The sequence below is a fragment of the Cynara cardunculus genome (genome assembly GCF_001531365.2).
Source record: "Cynara cardunculus var. scolymus isolate 2C chromosome LG 6, CcrdV1, whole genome shotgun sequence".
Taxonomy (NCBI): domain Eukaryota; kingdom Viridiplantae; phylum Streptophyta; class Magnoliopsida; order Asterales; family Asteraceae; genus Cynara; species Cynara cardunculus.
This window is the reverse complement of record NC_037533.1, coordinates 19,015,190-19,029,810: the sequence shown is the minus strand read 5'-3', so window position 1 is coordinate 19,029,810 and position 14,621 is coordinate 19,015,190. Positions and strand designations below refer to the sequence as shown.

The 14,621-nt window shown below is 34.7% G+C and overlaps 2 protein-coding genes and 1 non-coding gene across 4 annotated transcripts; 2 read left to right on the top strand and 1 right to left on the bottom strand.

Annotated features, from left to right (window-relative positions):
* The first annotated feature begins 2,251 nt into the window (after window positions 1-2,251).
* LOC112514954 (protein SIEVE ELEMENT OCCLUSION B-like) lies at window positions 2,252-6,442 on the top strand. Its single transcript, XM_025121605.1, has 7 exons — window positions 2,252-2,477; window positions 2,941-3,060; window positions 3,723-4,171; window positions 4,374-4,483; window positions 4,874-5,016; window positions 5,111-5,590; window positions 5,681-6,442. Exons 1-7 carry the CDS (start codon window positions 2,274-2,276, stop codon window positions 6,296-6,298), a joined length of 2,124 nt encoding a protein of 707 aa, XP_024977373.1. The 5' UTR covers window positions 2,252-2,273; the 3' UTR covers window positions 6,299-6,442.
* Window positions 2,386-8,476, bottom strand: LOC112514953 (protein MHF2 homolog). 2 transcript variants are annotated; one of them, XM_025121604.1, is made up of 7 exons: window positions 8,346-8,476; window positions 8,218-8,266; window positions 8,053-8,093; window positions 7,806-7,845; window positions 7,352-7,405; window positions 7,127-7,231; window positions 2,386-2,451 (listed from the first exon to the last, which is right to left on the bottom strand). In XM_025121604.1, exons 1-6 carry the CDS (start codon window positions 8,364-8,366, stop codon window positions 7,128-7,130), a joined length of 309 nt encoding a protein of 102 aa, XP_024977372.1. In that variant the 5' UTR covers window positions 8,367-8,476; the 3' UTR covers window positions 2,386-2,451; window position 7,127. The 2 variants fall into 2 exon arrangements, with proteins under 2 accessions (XP_024977372.1, XP_024977371.1); XM_025121603.1 differs by lacking the exon at window positions 2,386-2,451 and having other exon boundaries at window positions 6,961-7,231.
* A 1-nt stretch (window position 8,477) lies between these two features.
* TRNAM-CAU lies at window positions 8,478-8,562 on the top strand. Its single transcript is given in 2 exon segments — window positions 8,478-8,515; window positions 8,527-8,562. It is a non-coding gene; the product is annotated as a tRNA-Met (tRNA).
* Window positions 8,563-14,621: the final 6,059 nt, after the last annotated feature.

Sequence of the window (14,621 nt, the reverse complement as noted above, 5' to 3'; positions counted from 1 at the left end):
ATATGAAACAATTTCATAACCACATATGAAACAACTTCATAAAAAAAATTATATGAAACAATTTCACAAGATTAACAATTTCATGAAAAAATTTCATAATATTAACGACAGATGAGAGTAGTTTTTACGGTTTTTACAAATTGGAATGGTTTTTATTTGATCGCTCCTCTATATATATATATATATATATATATAGGGTTGGTTCACGTGAGACCAACTTGTTTTCGTGAGACCCGTGAGACAACATTTTTACACTTGAAACTTCACAACAAAATGTTGTGAAGGTAAAAAAAATCATAACTTTCACAGCAAAAACACTGTGAAGGTTACCTTCACAGTGTTTTGCTATGAAGTTTCAAGTGTAAAAATGTTGTTACACAAAAACAAATTTGTCTCACATGATCCCAAGTCTCTCTCTCTCTCTCTCTCTATATATATATATATATATATATAATTACCTTCACAATGTTTTGTTGTGAAGTTTGAAATGTAAATATATTGTCTCACGAAAACAAACTTGTCTCACATGATCCCAAATTTATATATATATATAAAGAGAGAGAGAGAGGTGAGTTATTATAACAACTAATACAACTCAATCTCAACCGTCCATTTAATTTGATTAATATGTGATTTAATAAAAGTTTTGATTGTTTCCTAATATAAAGTATTGATCATAATTAATGAACTCTATTCATCTTCCATAAACATTCAAATCATAATGAATGAACTCTCATCATTTCCATAAATATCTTAATTTATTGGGTTGCATTGGTTGTACAAATGCAATAGGTTGTATTTGAAACAAACTCTCTCTCTCTCTCTCTCTCTATATATATATATATATATATATATATATATTATATACCGAGGGGAAACGGTACAATTGGATAAAACCTACGTCCTTAATTCTATTTCTCATGAATCTCATTGTCATTTATTGTGTGTGCTTATACCAGCACTAATACACCAAACCTTATCAAAACTTACAACTAAGCATGTTGAACGAGAATATTACTAGGATGAGTGACCTCATACATTCAAACAATATATATATATATATATATATATATATATATTCCGTAAAGATAATGACTCATTCGTTCCCAACGTAGCATTATCAATATGCAGTTGATTTAATTTTTTGATCGAAGTTGAAATTGCGTTAATTGCATATCTCAAATTGATCAAAACCGAAAAAATAAAAATAAAATGAGGCTGATTAAAACCTACATCCTCGTTCATATACTCTTATTTCATGAATTACATTGTCATTTGTTAGATTTAATTATACCTGCACTAATACACCGAATCCCATCAAAAATAAGAAGAATTTACATTATGCAACAATTTATCCGGTAAGCGTTTACCAAGTAAGAGTCATCACTCTCACTTACCGAGGAAGACTCTCAGTCCTTGTCATCGTCCTTTCTAGGTAAGATTCTCCATCTTTGTTATGTTCATCGAATAAGGTAAAGTGACCCGATAAAAACTTAGGGCTTGTACGTTAGCAGCTTAATGGGACTAACGGCTTATTCAGTCAACTATAAATTATTATTTGGTAGTGGCTTAATGATATAGAAAATGGCTTATTCAATAAGCTTCTAGGGGAGTTTTATGCAGAAAGCCAAGTTTTTTTCCAAACCGGTCACTTCCAATTAAAGAACACACTTCTTCCATCTATGAAAAACCCCTCCCAAACCAAAAATTCTCAATCTATACAGATAGATTAATACACACGAAAAACTCTATCCAACCAACCAAACAGCCCCTTACCAAGTAAGGGTTTAGTAAAGCGGCCCTTAATTGCATATCTCAAATAGATCTATACCAGAAAGGGAAAAAAAACATGACACAACTAAAACAAACATCTTCGTTCATTTACTCTTTTTGTGAATTTGATCGTCATTTATTGGGTGTGATTATACCAACACTAATGCATCAAATTCCATCAGAACTTATAGTTAAACATGCTTGAACGAGAATAGTAGTAGAAGGACTGACCTCTTGTGACGTTGCACCCCTTATGATGCATGGAGGGGCCACCAACTTCTAAATGCTTATCCAAAAGGAAAACATAGCTTTAGTTTGAAGGTTAACACCTACATGCAAGTAAGGTACTTGATCCAATTTTGTAACTTTGAAATATTCCATATATCTTTCCAATCATTATATATTGCCTGCATATCGCGTAATCAGAAAACCACACATCAAAAACTTACGTCTTATCTCTCTTCATCTTTCCGAGTTTCGAGCCGAAACCGTTCGACAAAATGCAGCAGCAGCAGCAACAGCAACAGAAACTGGTTAAGAAGGAACGGCGAATGTTCAGCTCGTCTGACGATAGTTCAATGATGAAGCAAGTCGTGGCTACCCATTCCCCCGATGGTCGTGAAGTTGATTTGGAACCTATTCTTAATGTCGTTGAAGAAACACTCCGTCTTGCCATTCCTGCAAATATAGATGGTGTCATCAATGTATGTACAATGGTTCTATTCGTATAATGCGTTTTGTTTTATGGATGCTTATCATGTATTTGTTACACTCCTACTACCTGTTTGCTCACATTCTTGCACAAGCCGGAGGTCTCAAAGGCGGCCACAATTTTTTCTTCAAATGGTGGCACTATTTGACCACAAAAAGGAAATGATATAATATTTTTACCGAAATCATGATGGTTCAGTTGGTTAATTGCCTGTATTTCCAAGGAAAAGGCTCGGGTTCGATTCCTTGCATATTTGCCTAATTGCCTTGGTCCAAATTTATTTTTAAAGCAAAACCATTAAAAGCTAAAAAATAGGTCCGCTCCTGCCCCCTGGGAGGTCTTCCTTGTAGTAGAGGTTACGTCTGCATACACCTCACCTCCATACCTACTTCGAGTGGGAGTTATTGGGTCCGTTTGGTTTGGTTTACCATGTATTGGTTAATTTGTTATTGCAGGGCACACATAACGGGCATATCGGTGCATTGGCTGCGGAAGAGAAAGCTGCTTTCTCAGGTTTTGACGATCTTGATGAACTCGATGGATTGGCTCATGTGATCCATAAGATTTCCTGCGAGGTTAGTATGTAAATGGGCAAAAGGCGTCAAAATGTAACCAAGTTTGCACTGGTTTCTATTTAGTGCAACAAGCATTCAATATTTTCTATTTTGTACATAATTTACCTGATACATGGGTACATGTGGTGTTTTTACACGTAATGGAGAATTATAATACAACTTAGACTACTTTGTACCCATGTCATCAATAGTTAGAAATCAAAATTGGTACAAAATAAGAAGAATTGAATGTTTGCTACACTAAGGGCCTGTTTGTTAGCATCTTAATAAGCTTAATGGGACTTGTTACTTATTCAGTCAGCTATACATGACTATTTGGTAGTGACTTGATGATATAGAAAGTGGCTTATTCAGTAAGCTTCAGGAGTTTTACGCGGAAAACCAATTTTTTTTCCAAACTTGTCCTCCCAACTAAAAAAAGACACTTCTTCTATCTACGGAAAACCGCTCCCAAACAAAAACCTTTACAATATATACACACAGATTAATCCACACACATAGCTTTATCCATACATGACTTAATGGAAAACCAACCAAACAGCCCCTAACTGAGAAAAATATGCATCGTTACGCTAAAGCAGATCAATGTTAGTATTTATGCACAAAGTGCAACTTACAAAGTGAGCCGTAAGTCTGCAACTGATTGTTAGTTTTGTTGGCAGTTTTCTTGCAAGTGTTCGGGTGGAGCAGACGCTCATGCATCAACTATAGCAATCCTAAACCTGCTTTCAAGCTACACGTGGGAAGCGAAGGTGGTGATATCGTTGGGGGCCTTTGCGGTCAACTTTGGGGAGTTTTGGCTCGTGGCTCAACTATTTGCCACCAATCCACTTGCTAAATCGGTAGCACTGCTTAAACAATTGCCGAACATCATAGAACATTACAAATCCCTAAAACCTCGGTTTGATGCTATTAATAACCTCATTAATGCCATGTTGGTTGTGACCAAATGTATCATCGCATTCAAGAACCTACCGTATCAATATCTCCAAGACGACACACCACCTAAGTCCACGGCATTGGCTCATGTTCCAACTGCCGCTTATTGGTCCATCAAGAGTATGGTGGCTTGCGCCTCTCAGCTAACGAGTCTTTTGGGCATGAATTACGAGTAAGTTTTTTTATTTTCAAGAATTCGTGTACATTCTACCTCTCTAAACCTTACCTCTGTGTGGGATATACTAGGTTTGTTTGGTGTTTTCAATATCAAGAACAAGCCTATTTTCGACTCTACATGACCTAACATATATAAGCTTCACTTCCTTTTTGTCATAAATATGAGCACAATATTATCTGTTACATGCTAAATGCAGGTACATCACTGCTACCTCAGAGGCATGGGAACTTTCGAGCTTGGCTCACAAGGTCCACAACATCCATGAGCATCTTAAAGCACTCTACGTCCTTTGCTGTCAAAACATAGGCAAGTCCTTAACACTCTTTGCAGTTTTAAATGACCCTAAGGGTGCGTTTGGTACACAAGATAGAATAGGATAGAACAGAACAAAAACTTATCCCATGTTTGGCACAACATTAGACTGGGACTTGACGAGACAGAGTGGGACAAAAATGCAGTTTTTCCCCCACCACCAAAATAGGTGGAACAAAAATCAAAGAGATGGGGCAAGATAAGTAAATTACCAAACTACCCATTTCAAACTAAAACCTTAAAACCTTCCACAACTCTTTCATCCGCTTACCTCACACTATCTCGTCCTGTCCCGTCCAATCTTGTCCAGTCCTGTCCGTGTACAAAACGTGCCATAAAAGAACTTAGCGAAAGAGATAATATTCATACATGATATTGCTGCAGAGGAGAAGCAACATGACGAGTATTTTCTCATGCTCGTGCGAATCTTTGAAGTGTCTCACTTAGATAACTTGAAAATTATCAAGGCTTTGCTCTGTGCCAAGGATGACATTCATCCACTTTCCCATGGCTCGTCCAAAACAAGGGTTAATTCCTGAATTTCTTTAACTTTTTGGGATTTTGAATTTACTTTTCATTAGCTAAACAACTTATTTAATTCCTCTATCATGATTAAAACAGGTTAATGTGGACATCCTAAGGAAAAAGACGGTGTTGCTGCTCATATCTGACCTTGAAATCTCCCATGAAGAGATTCTAGTTCTCACTCAAATATACAAAGAATCGAGAACATACCCGCAGATTCAGTATGAGGTTGTGTGGGTCCCAGTTGTTGACCTGATGACATGGAATGATGCACATCAACACAAGCTCGAGCAGCTTCAATCAATGATGACCTGGCATATGCTGCATCATCCTACATTGCTAGAACCAGCAGTCGTCAAGTACATCAAACAAGTGTGGCACTTTGAAAAGAAGCCGATTCTAGTAGTGTTAGATCCACAGGGCAGAGTAACATCACCAAATGCACTCCATATGGTCTGGATCTGGCAAAATGTTGCCTACCCTTTCACTAGTATCAAAGAGGAAGCACTATGGAAGGAAGAAACTTGGAAACTTGAGTTATTGGTCGACAGCATTGATCGACATATTTTACGATGGGTAAATTAAGAACTTAGTAATAGGTTTACTCGAATTTTAATGAGCAAAAACTACATTCACTAACTTATTCTAAATAATGTATATTGCTAGATTGCTGAAGAGAAATACATATGCTTGTATGGAGGAGATGACCTAGATTGGATCAGAAGATTTACAAAGTTAGCCAGAGATATTACCACAACTGCAGGAATCCAATTGGAGATGGTTTATGTGGGAAAGAGTGGAACCAAGGAGAGAATAAGGAAAATAAGTGCAACGGTCAGTGAGGAGAAACTAAGCCACACTTGGCCGGATCCCACTTCTGTGTGGTACTTTTGGACCCGGCTTGAGAGCATGTTGTACTCCAAAATTCAACATGGGAAAAGTTTTGAAAACGACCCCATTATGAAGGAAGTGATGACCATGATGAGCTTTGATGGGAGTGATCAAGGGTGGGCATTGATATGCAGGGGATCAAGTGAGATGACACGGGCAAAGGCGGATTTGGCATTGACGAGCTTAACTCAGTATGAGAATTGGGAAGGAGATGCACAAGAGATTGGTTTTGTCCCTGCCCTAAAAGCTTACTTGGCAAAATTGCATACACCACAACATTGCAACCGACTAATACTTCCCGGGATCAGTGGTGGGATTCCCGAGGTGGTGGTATGTTCGGAATGTGGTCGAACGATGGAGAAATTCTTCATGTTTCGTTGTTGTACTGATTGAGAGAAGTGATCATTGTGCTTTAATTGATTCTGAAATGATGATTGTTAGCTGTTTAAGTTATTAGGACCAGTAAGGAGGTGCTGTTAGATGTGTGATTCTGGTTTGTAATTCTGAAATAAGTAACCATCAGTGTGTTATTCTTTGTTATACTTGCAATATACAAGAGTGACAGCTTGATTTTCATTTCATTAGTTCATAAAACCAGCCTTAAATTGAGCCTGGCAAAGTGGCAATAGCTATTAGCCTACCCTTTACCACTAGGCACTAGATCATAAGAGCATTGTAAAGAATATACGAGATTGACACATAAGGCTATGAAGGGAGAGGAAGATATCCAAAAAAAAATATGCTCGTACTTGGAAATTAGTAGTTTCATTTTATTAAATAGAAAACATGACCAAGCAGGTAAATCAAGATTTGAACAACTTTGCTAATAGGAACATTATGAAAAGAAATCACTTCTTACCAACTAAAGATGCAATGACTAAAAACCAAACGAACCTAGTAAATCCACTCGAAAGTAGGGTGTGATGTACGCAAACCTGACCTCCACCCCAAAGAGTAGAGCAGTTGTTTCTGTGAAACCCTCGGCATGTGCATTGTGCAATATTGTGAGCAAACAGGTAGCAGAAGTAAGGATGCAATGACAAGAGATCAGAAGATACTACAAAGATTTTTCATTGTTTCTCTGATTGATGTAATTCATATATAGCTTTGGCTGAACTGATTAATAGTAAATAGTAATTAAACAAGTTTGCATTCATCAATTATGAGAAAAACCAATACTACAGTGATGGTAATGTCTAATTCTTCTACCTCCTGAGGTACCTTAGAAATCTAACAATAATTGAGGAAGTATCCTTTCCAGATGTGTTGCTTCAATCTTGTTTCCTCCTTCAGCTTCAGCAATAGTAGCCGCTCTTTGGACTGCTTCTGCATTGACAAAAAAACATTTTCACAATTTACATGGGAAGTATGCATCCAATCTGGGAACCAACTGCACGTAGGCAGTTTCCTTTATACTAATAGTCGCTACAATCAAGATGGATTAACCTGTGACAAAGAGTCGAAGTAGTTCACAACTCAGCTTCACAGCATTTGAATTGGCTGTCCCAAGAGAAGAACGTTATTACAAATCACAGAAATTAAACAAAAATTAGAAAAACTGACAAAAGCAAATGTAGAAACCCTTACAAGGGAAAAACCAACAAGTGGATAAGAATCCACTATGAGATATATCTTCAAATGTATAGAGAAAAAAATTCCTATAACCTAGAACTAGCACAGAGCAACTTTTGCTTGAAACGATCAGAACGATAAAACTGATACTCATTTTTGTATCGAACTCAAGGTCATGTCAAAAGCTAACCAAGAGAATGCATTAATTTGCCTTGCCATGAACTATTAAATTTATAGCTGAAGAGTGTTAATTAATCAAGCATAAACCAAGAGCCAGCACAAGTAGATTATCAGTACAATCAAATTAGAACTTGAAAATATTCCTTACCAGAAGTAGGCCTGTTTTTCTTCGATGTTCCTGCTCGTTCCTGCATCGCAAAATCGTAATGGTCAAGAAACAGAACTAATTTATGCAAATCCAGACATATACAAAAAGAAAACACACAGAATCCATTGTTCATGCAAAGTTGAAGTGATATGCACTGATACATTACAATTTTTCACACAAATCAGGCACTAAAATCGCACAGATAATGTTCTCGAGAACTGAAGTTACACTAATTAAACGTGTTTACCTCCGCTTTGGAAGTCTCGCCATCTTCATTCTTCTCCCGCTCTGAAACGGAAATGAATATAGTTCAGTAAATTCAAAATTCCACCAGAAAAATAACAAATTAAGAATAAAATCTCAATCTGAAGCAGATTGATTAAGAATTACACCATTGTAAGAAACATCTAACCTATCGTCTTCTTGCTCCAAACCATTTTGAATATTGCGTAAATCAAATCCTGTTAATTTCAAAGATCAAAACAAAACTTCACACATACTTTCAAGTATAGAAACGAAAAGAACAAGTTAGGGTTCTACCTGATCAAAACTGTTCTCCATGGTGCAACAATGAAGGATCAACGATGTTGATCGAACGCAAATCCACTGAATTTTAACCCAAAAAACGAAGATTATGACATAAGTAATGGCTATTTTCGATCATAACATCAAGGGGTGGTGGCGCAGTTGGCTAGCGCGTAGGTCTCATAGCTTCTGAGTTATCCTGAGGTCGAGAGTTCGAGCCTCTCTCACCCCAATTCTTTTTCCTTTTTTACCCCCTTGGTGTTACATAGAATAACAAAATGACCCCCGACTTTATAAAACTATCGCAAAACAACCCCTAATGTTACATACGTATAGAATTTATGCCCAACATTACGGAAGTTTTCACACACGCACCACCTACCTGCTTCTTAGACGTACGATTACATTGGAACATTCTAGAGTATGACGCCATTTTTTTACAGAATTGTTGTCTAAGAAATATATATCAGTACTATGTGTCTCTAGTGGGAATGTGGCATTGAGATATATCAGTATTATGGATGTCAAATATAATTTAAGTTAAGAAGCTCGTTAACCAAACGTTAATCGGCCAAGTATTTATCGGGTTACTTATCTTATTGGGTAAGCATAGCAAGGACTGAGAATTTAATCTGATAAAGAGGCAAGGCAACAATCGAGAGTCTTACCCAGTAAGTAATAGTGGCGACTCTTATCTCATAAGCGATTATCGAGTGATTGATATTTACCAACAATCTATTTTGATGACTGAACATGTTAATAAGGGAACTGATACTAGTAACTATTGTTTGTTAGCACTTGGCCGGTTAAACGACCCTTAAATACCAGAATGTTTACTGTTCCATAAATAATAGTATATAAACTCACAGTCAACCACGTGAATTAAGCAATACAAAAGTATAGCGTGAACAGTATAAAGAACATGTGAGATAATAGTAGAAAACAAAAAACATAGGATAATTTTTGATCCAACAAGTGGTCCAGATGACGTACATGATGGTTTTTTTGCCATTAAACTTTCTGATTTTACTGGTTACAATATTAAAAGAATCAAACATATGATTGGAACTGATACTGATTTTATATGGAAGGATATCAAGATAAAGAGTGAAAACATAAATAACAAAACCCTGAAATTATTTTGTTGCATAATTAAAAAAAATAACATATGACTTCTACTGAATGAGTTCTCGCCAAACTGTATCAATGGTAAGATAGATAACCAAGGAGTTGTTTGTTTATCTCTTAATAGTTTCATTAAAAGGCAATCTCTGAATCGTTAAAAGGTGAATCTTGTTTGACAATAAAAAGTCTGTCTTTCAATGGTTCTAAAACCTTCTGAATGGTTTTATATCATGGGTCTCCTTTAACCATTTAGCGCTCTAATTTCATTGTAAATAATTACCAAATAATTATATTTCATTTTACACTATATCTGAGAGTCTCTTAATCATTTTGCACCAAAGCATTCAGCAACTGTCAAACTACCCCTAACATTGTCATCAAGAAACAATGTTCTAGAAGGGTCCGGCAAAGCGAGGAGATCAAACAACTTAACACTGTATCGTTGAAGTGGAGATCAGATAGATATTCAAGTAGCTTCATAAACAGTTCATGTAGTGTCTAAATCATGATTATTTCCATATTATCTTAAACATATATTAATTAAATTTTGATACAATTATTTTCCTAAAGGACAAGATTTATCGTCCAATTAATGCAGATATTGATAACATCGATAATAAATGATAACACACAGTTCAATAACCAGTTGTTGATAATGGCTTTTGGGTACGCTTTGTATTCGCAGACGACCTTATATAAGAAGTTATATAGCCATACAGGACGAAAATGAAGATAAAGCTTGATATATCAGTCTTCTATATTAAGAGGTACTAATTGAACCGACCAATAGATGTAAAAAAACTAAAAGAATGTTCATCCTTTATTTTACACTTAAATTTATCTGGTTTTTCTCATTTGGTACTGGTACCTCATATAAGATTTTGGTACAACAGTCACATTTATTGTTTGGCCAAACCGACAGTTAGGTCAAACTAATGACATGTTTTAAGCTGTTAAGCCATGTTGCTCCACCGAGTTTACAATTTCTTTTAATTCCCTGATATGATATAATGTGATGTCTTTTGTTTGCAGGGGACATACTTTTAATAGGCGATAACTTATGAAAACGAAACATATCTAATACAGCTTTTAAGCACTTGTTTAGTCATTTAATCAGTATTATTGATGTGGTTATCTCGAGACCATCGTGTGTCTCATACAACATTTGCACAGCTTGTTTATTTCTAATGTTGGTAAGATCCCTTGTTTAATTAAAATTTCATAAATAGTTTAATGAAAATCAGTATTATTTTGAAAAATCATGAGCATGATAATAACTAGACGAATGTATTTCAGTTCTATAAATAAAAATAAATTTTATTTTAAACAAAATATATTACAATCTTTTTCTTTGATATGCCTTTTTCATAAATATAGAAAAGTTGTTTTTAAAAATATTTTTCTCAAAATAAGAATCAGAACAAAATACATTTTAAGGACAAATTGCATGAAAAAATAACGTATTTTAACTTGGTTCATATTTTAGGTAATGTATTTTTAAAACTTTCATTTTGGTACCTAAGATATAAAGTTTTAAACATTTAAGTACTTGGGTAATTGGTTGAAGCATTAACCGGTTACCATGCTGATGTGGCGAGTGATGTGATATTCAACCCAATATTATTTGCTATTCAACCCAATTTCATCTCATCATTCGTCACATCAGCATGGTAACCAGTTAATATTTCCACCAGTTACCCAAGTAATTAAATATTTAAAACTTTACATTTTAGGCACCAAAATAGAGAGTTTTGAAAATGCATTACCAAAAATAAACACGAAGTTAAAATACGTTACTTTTTTTCAATGCAATTTTACCCTTTATTTAACGACCCATAAAATCACATTTCTAAAGGTGAATCTTCCATGACCCATAGTTTATAAACTCAAACCATTCATCAGTTGAAATACAACGATTAAAGCTATAAAATGTTGGTTTCACGTGAAACTTCATACGAAAATGTTGTAAAGATAAAAAACGAAAAAGCCGAACCTTCACAGCAAAAACACTGTGAAGTTTCAAGTGTAAAAACATTGTCTCACGTGTTTCACGAAAACAACACTGTCTCACATGATCCCAAGTCAAGTTATAAATAGATACATAATATTAAGGCTCTGTTTGTTTTTACCTAAAAAGCACTTAATACCCTCTTATGTCTGAATCGGTCAGACCTTAGGGTATTAAGTGTGTTTGTTTTTTTTTTCCAATTAAGAGCTTAAAAGCTCTGATTATGTCTGAATTATTTAGAGGTAACATTTTCACTTAAAACCTCTTAATTGCTTTTAGAGCTTCCAATGCTTGCAAAGAAAGCCTAGATTTCAATGATTCAGATTTCAGACGTAAAAACAAACAGTCTGACTGATTCAGATTTCAGACTTCAGCACCACCTCTTAAAATTCAGAAGTGAATTCAGACTTCAGACTTAAGCACCTCTTAAAAAACAAATGCCACCTAAGTGTAATTCTAAACGTCAAGTATCGTTATAACCTGTAACAACATTTCATCTGATTTTCAAAATCTTATCAGTTTAACCTTTTACAATCAGATATAACAAATATCAAAAAGTCGATTATTAATAATTCAAATTCTAATTATTAGATTTGCAAGATGTAGAAAGAATAACCTCCATTGATTTTGATTGTGAGTGAGAATGATGGATGGCCCAAGCAAAACCTAGTTGTGGGATATGTTTGCCACATGCTATCATGTTGTGTGTCAATTATTTCTTAATACAATGAGTTTGACAAATGTTTGGTTTTTATTATCCCACTTGCATATGTCCTTTTTTTTATATGTGTTTATTGTTATATTTATAAAATCACATATTCATCAAACTAAACGGACGTGTTAGTCGTTGGTTATTAGTGGCATTCCTGAAAACGTGGTGTCCTCCGTTTTCTTAAACGGTTTTGCAACTGAATTTTACTCTCTATTTCCTTCTCTATGTGTGCGTGCGTGTGTGTGTGTGTGTATATATATATATATATATGTGTGTGTGTGTGTGTGTGTGTGTATGGTTGGGCTTTGGTGAGAGTTTGACCTTTTTTGTGAGAATCGTGAGAACATCTACAAAGTCATTAATCTATTTTGATCTGAAGCAAACACGTACACACGTGTAAAAGTATACGGGGTTTTTGAATCGGGTTAAACTAGTTTTGGAGGGTAGATAAAAGATTGAATTAGGTGGGTGAGGGAGGATCGAAGCGCGATTGAAGGGAAAGGGATAAATTGGTGGCAGTAGGAGTGTGCATCAGACGAGTCAGGCGGGTTCAAGTGGGCAAATAAAAAACACGATCGGATTTCGAATATAGAAATCAAGCCATGATTTTTGGGTTTCGGATTGCTTCGGGGTCGGGTTGGTGGGGGTTCGGGTCGAGGTCGGTCAAGTTTAGTTATAATGCAAAAAAAACATACATTCAACCGAATTTCATGATAAATTCAATCGATTTAGAGCATTGATAAATCGATAATATTATTAGAAGTTAGAAAATAGCACGACCGACTAGGATTTTTAGAACTCTCAAATAAATTTAGATAAATAAATATATTTATATAATATTTAAAATATATATGTATATATACTTCGAGTTTTTGGACAGACCAGGTGGCCAAAAACCAAACCCAACCTGAACCCAAATTCTCCCCTAAAAGTCGATTTTCGGGTTTCTGGGCATTCGGGTTCTGCATAAACATATTATTTTCGGTTCAGGCTCGGGATTGAACTCGGATTTCAGACCATTTGATCTTTGCACACCCCTAGATGGCAGCGAGGTTTCTCTCTGTATGTGTGAAATCACTTATTTATTACTATAATGTATTACGGTTTCATCAGAGCCGTGTTTATCAGAGATTAGGGCTTTACCAACGGTGGAGGGAGGTAAGAGATACATTTTCAAATTTAGAGAAAGAAAACAAGTAAAAGACTGAAATGCCCTCACGTGAGGTACACATGGTGCACTTAACAGTCTTTTTGTCAATGGTATCTGAGCAAACGAGCTTCAAAGTAAAATACGAAATACAATGACCATATATGTATATATTATAATACAAGAACGATTTTTAGATATTTGATAAAACTAAAGGGACCAAAAGTGTAATTTACTCAATAAATAAAGTTAAAGGAATAATGGGGATACTCACTCTTTCATATGACTCGTTTAATTTCTAAATCATTATGTCCATGACGCGTGCTTTTTACCAACCAATTTTTTTTTATTTAAAATATTTTCGTTTTTAAATTATATACATATATTATCTGTCTACTTTTTCAGATAATCTTTTAAAACGTGAGATATTTGAGAATTAATACATCGTGTGTTATTTTGCTAAATTATGACAAATGACATATATTTTAATTTGATTTATATTTTGAGTAATGTATTTTTTAAAATTTTTATTTTGGTATTTAAGATGTAAAGTTTTAAACATTTAAATACCAGGGTAACCGGTTGAAGACTAATTTTAGATTAAAAAATCTATATCACTAACTACGTTAGCAAATAATACTGAGTTGGATACCATAAGTATTTATGTAATATTAAATTTGAAGGCTTTATCTTTTTCAATAAAATAATAAATAAATTATTATAACTACAAGAGTGGTGTCTGATTGGTTTGAGCTTGACTTCAAAGATCAAAAGTACCTGGAGGTCTTAGGTTCAAATCCAAGAAGAAATAAAAATTCTCTTGTGGCCACGGAGGTTCAAACGCAGTAACTCCGGACTATCTATAAAACAGGTGGTCGTTTTGGAATTAGTCAACTCGAATAGCGGGTTGCATATCCAGGTTAATAAAAAATTATTATTATTTTTTAATATTTAATCTATTTTTATATTTCTCCTTTATTGAGTGACAACCAAAATTGTTTGACCACCAAACCTTTTCACCCTTTTCATTTATGTGATTCCCAATAACATTTATTGGTGATTTTATAAGTTAAATTAATTATTTTAAATGCAGCAATTTACTGAGATAAAAAAAATAGTAAAATACTGTTTTTTATATAATTTTTTAAATAATCATATTTAATATAATCGGGTTGGGTTTGATTTTTGCCCACCTGATCCATCCGAAAACCCGATATATATATATATATATATATATATATATATATATATATATATATAGGGTTGGGTTGACGTGAGACCAAAGGTTTTTTGTGAGAC

Excerpts from the sequence above, each read along its gene's own strand:
- LOC112514954 (XM_025121605.1), top strand. The coding sequence starts at position 2,274 with ATGCAGCAGCAGCAGCAACAGCAACAGAAACTGGTTAAGAAGGAACGG. Across the intron at positions 3,061-3,722 it reads TCCATAAGATTTCCTGCGAG|TTTTCTTGCAAGTGTTCGGG; the intron begins GTTAGTATGTAA and ends TTTTGTTGGCAG. Across the intron at positions 4,172-4,373 it reads CTTTTGGGCATGAATTACGA|GTACATCACTGCTACCTCAG; the intron begins GTAAGTTTTTTT and ends TGCTAAATGCAG.
- LOC112514953 (XM_025121604.1), bottom strand. The coding sequence starts at position 8,366 with ATGGAGAACAGTTTTGATCAG. Across the intron at positions 7,406-7,805 it reads GAAAAACAGGCCTACTTCTG|CCAATTCAAATGCTGTGAAG; the intron begins GTAAGGAATATT and ends CTCTTGGGACAG. Across the intron at positions 7,232-7,351 it reads ACTTCGACTCTTTGTCACAG|AAGCAGTCCAAAGAGCGGCT; the intron begins GTTAATCCATCT and ends TTGTCAATGCAG.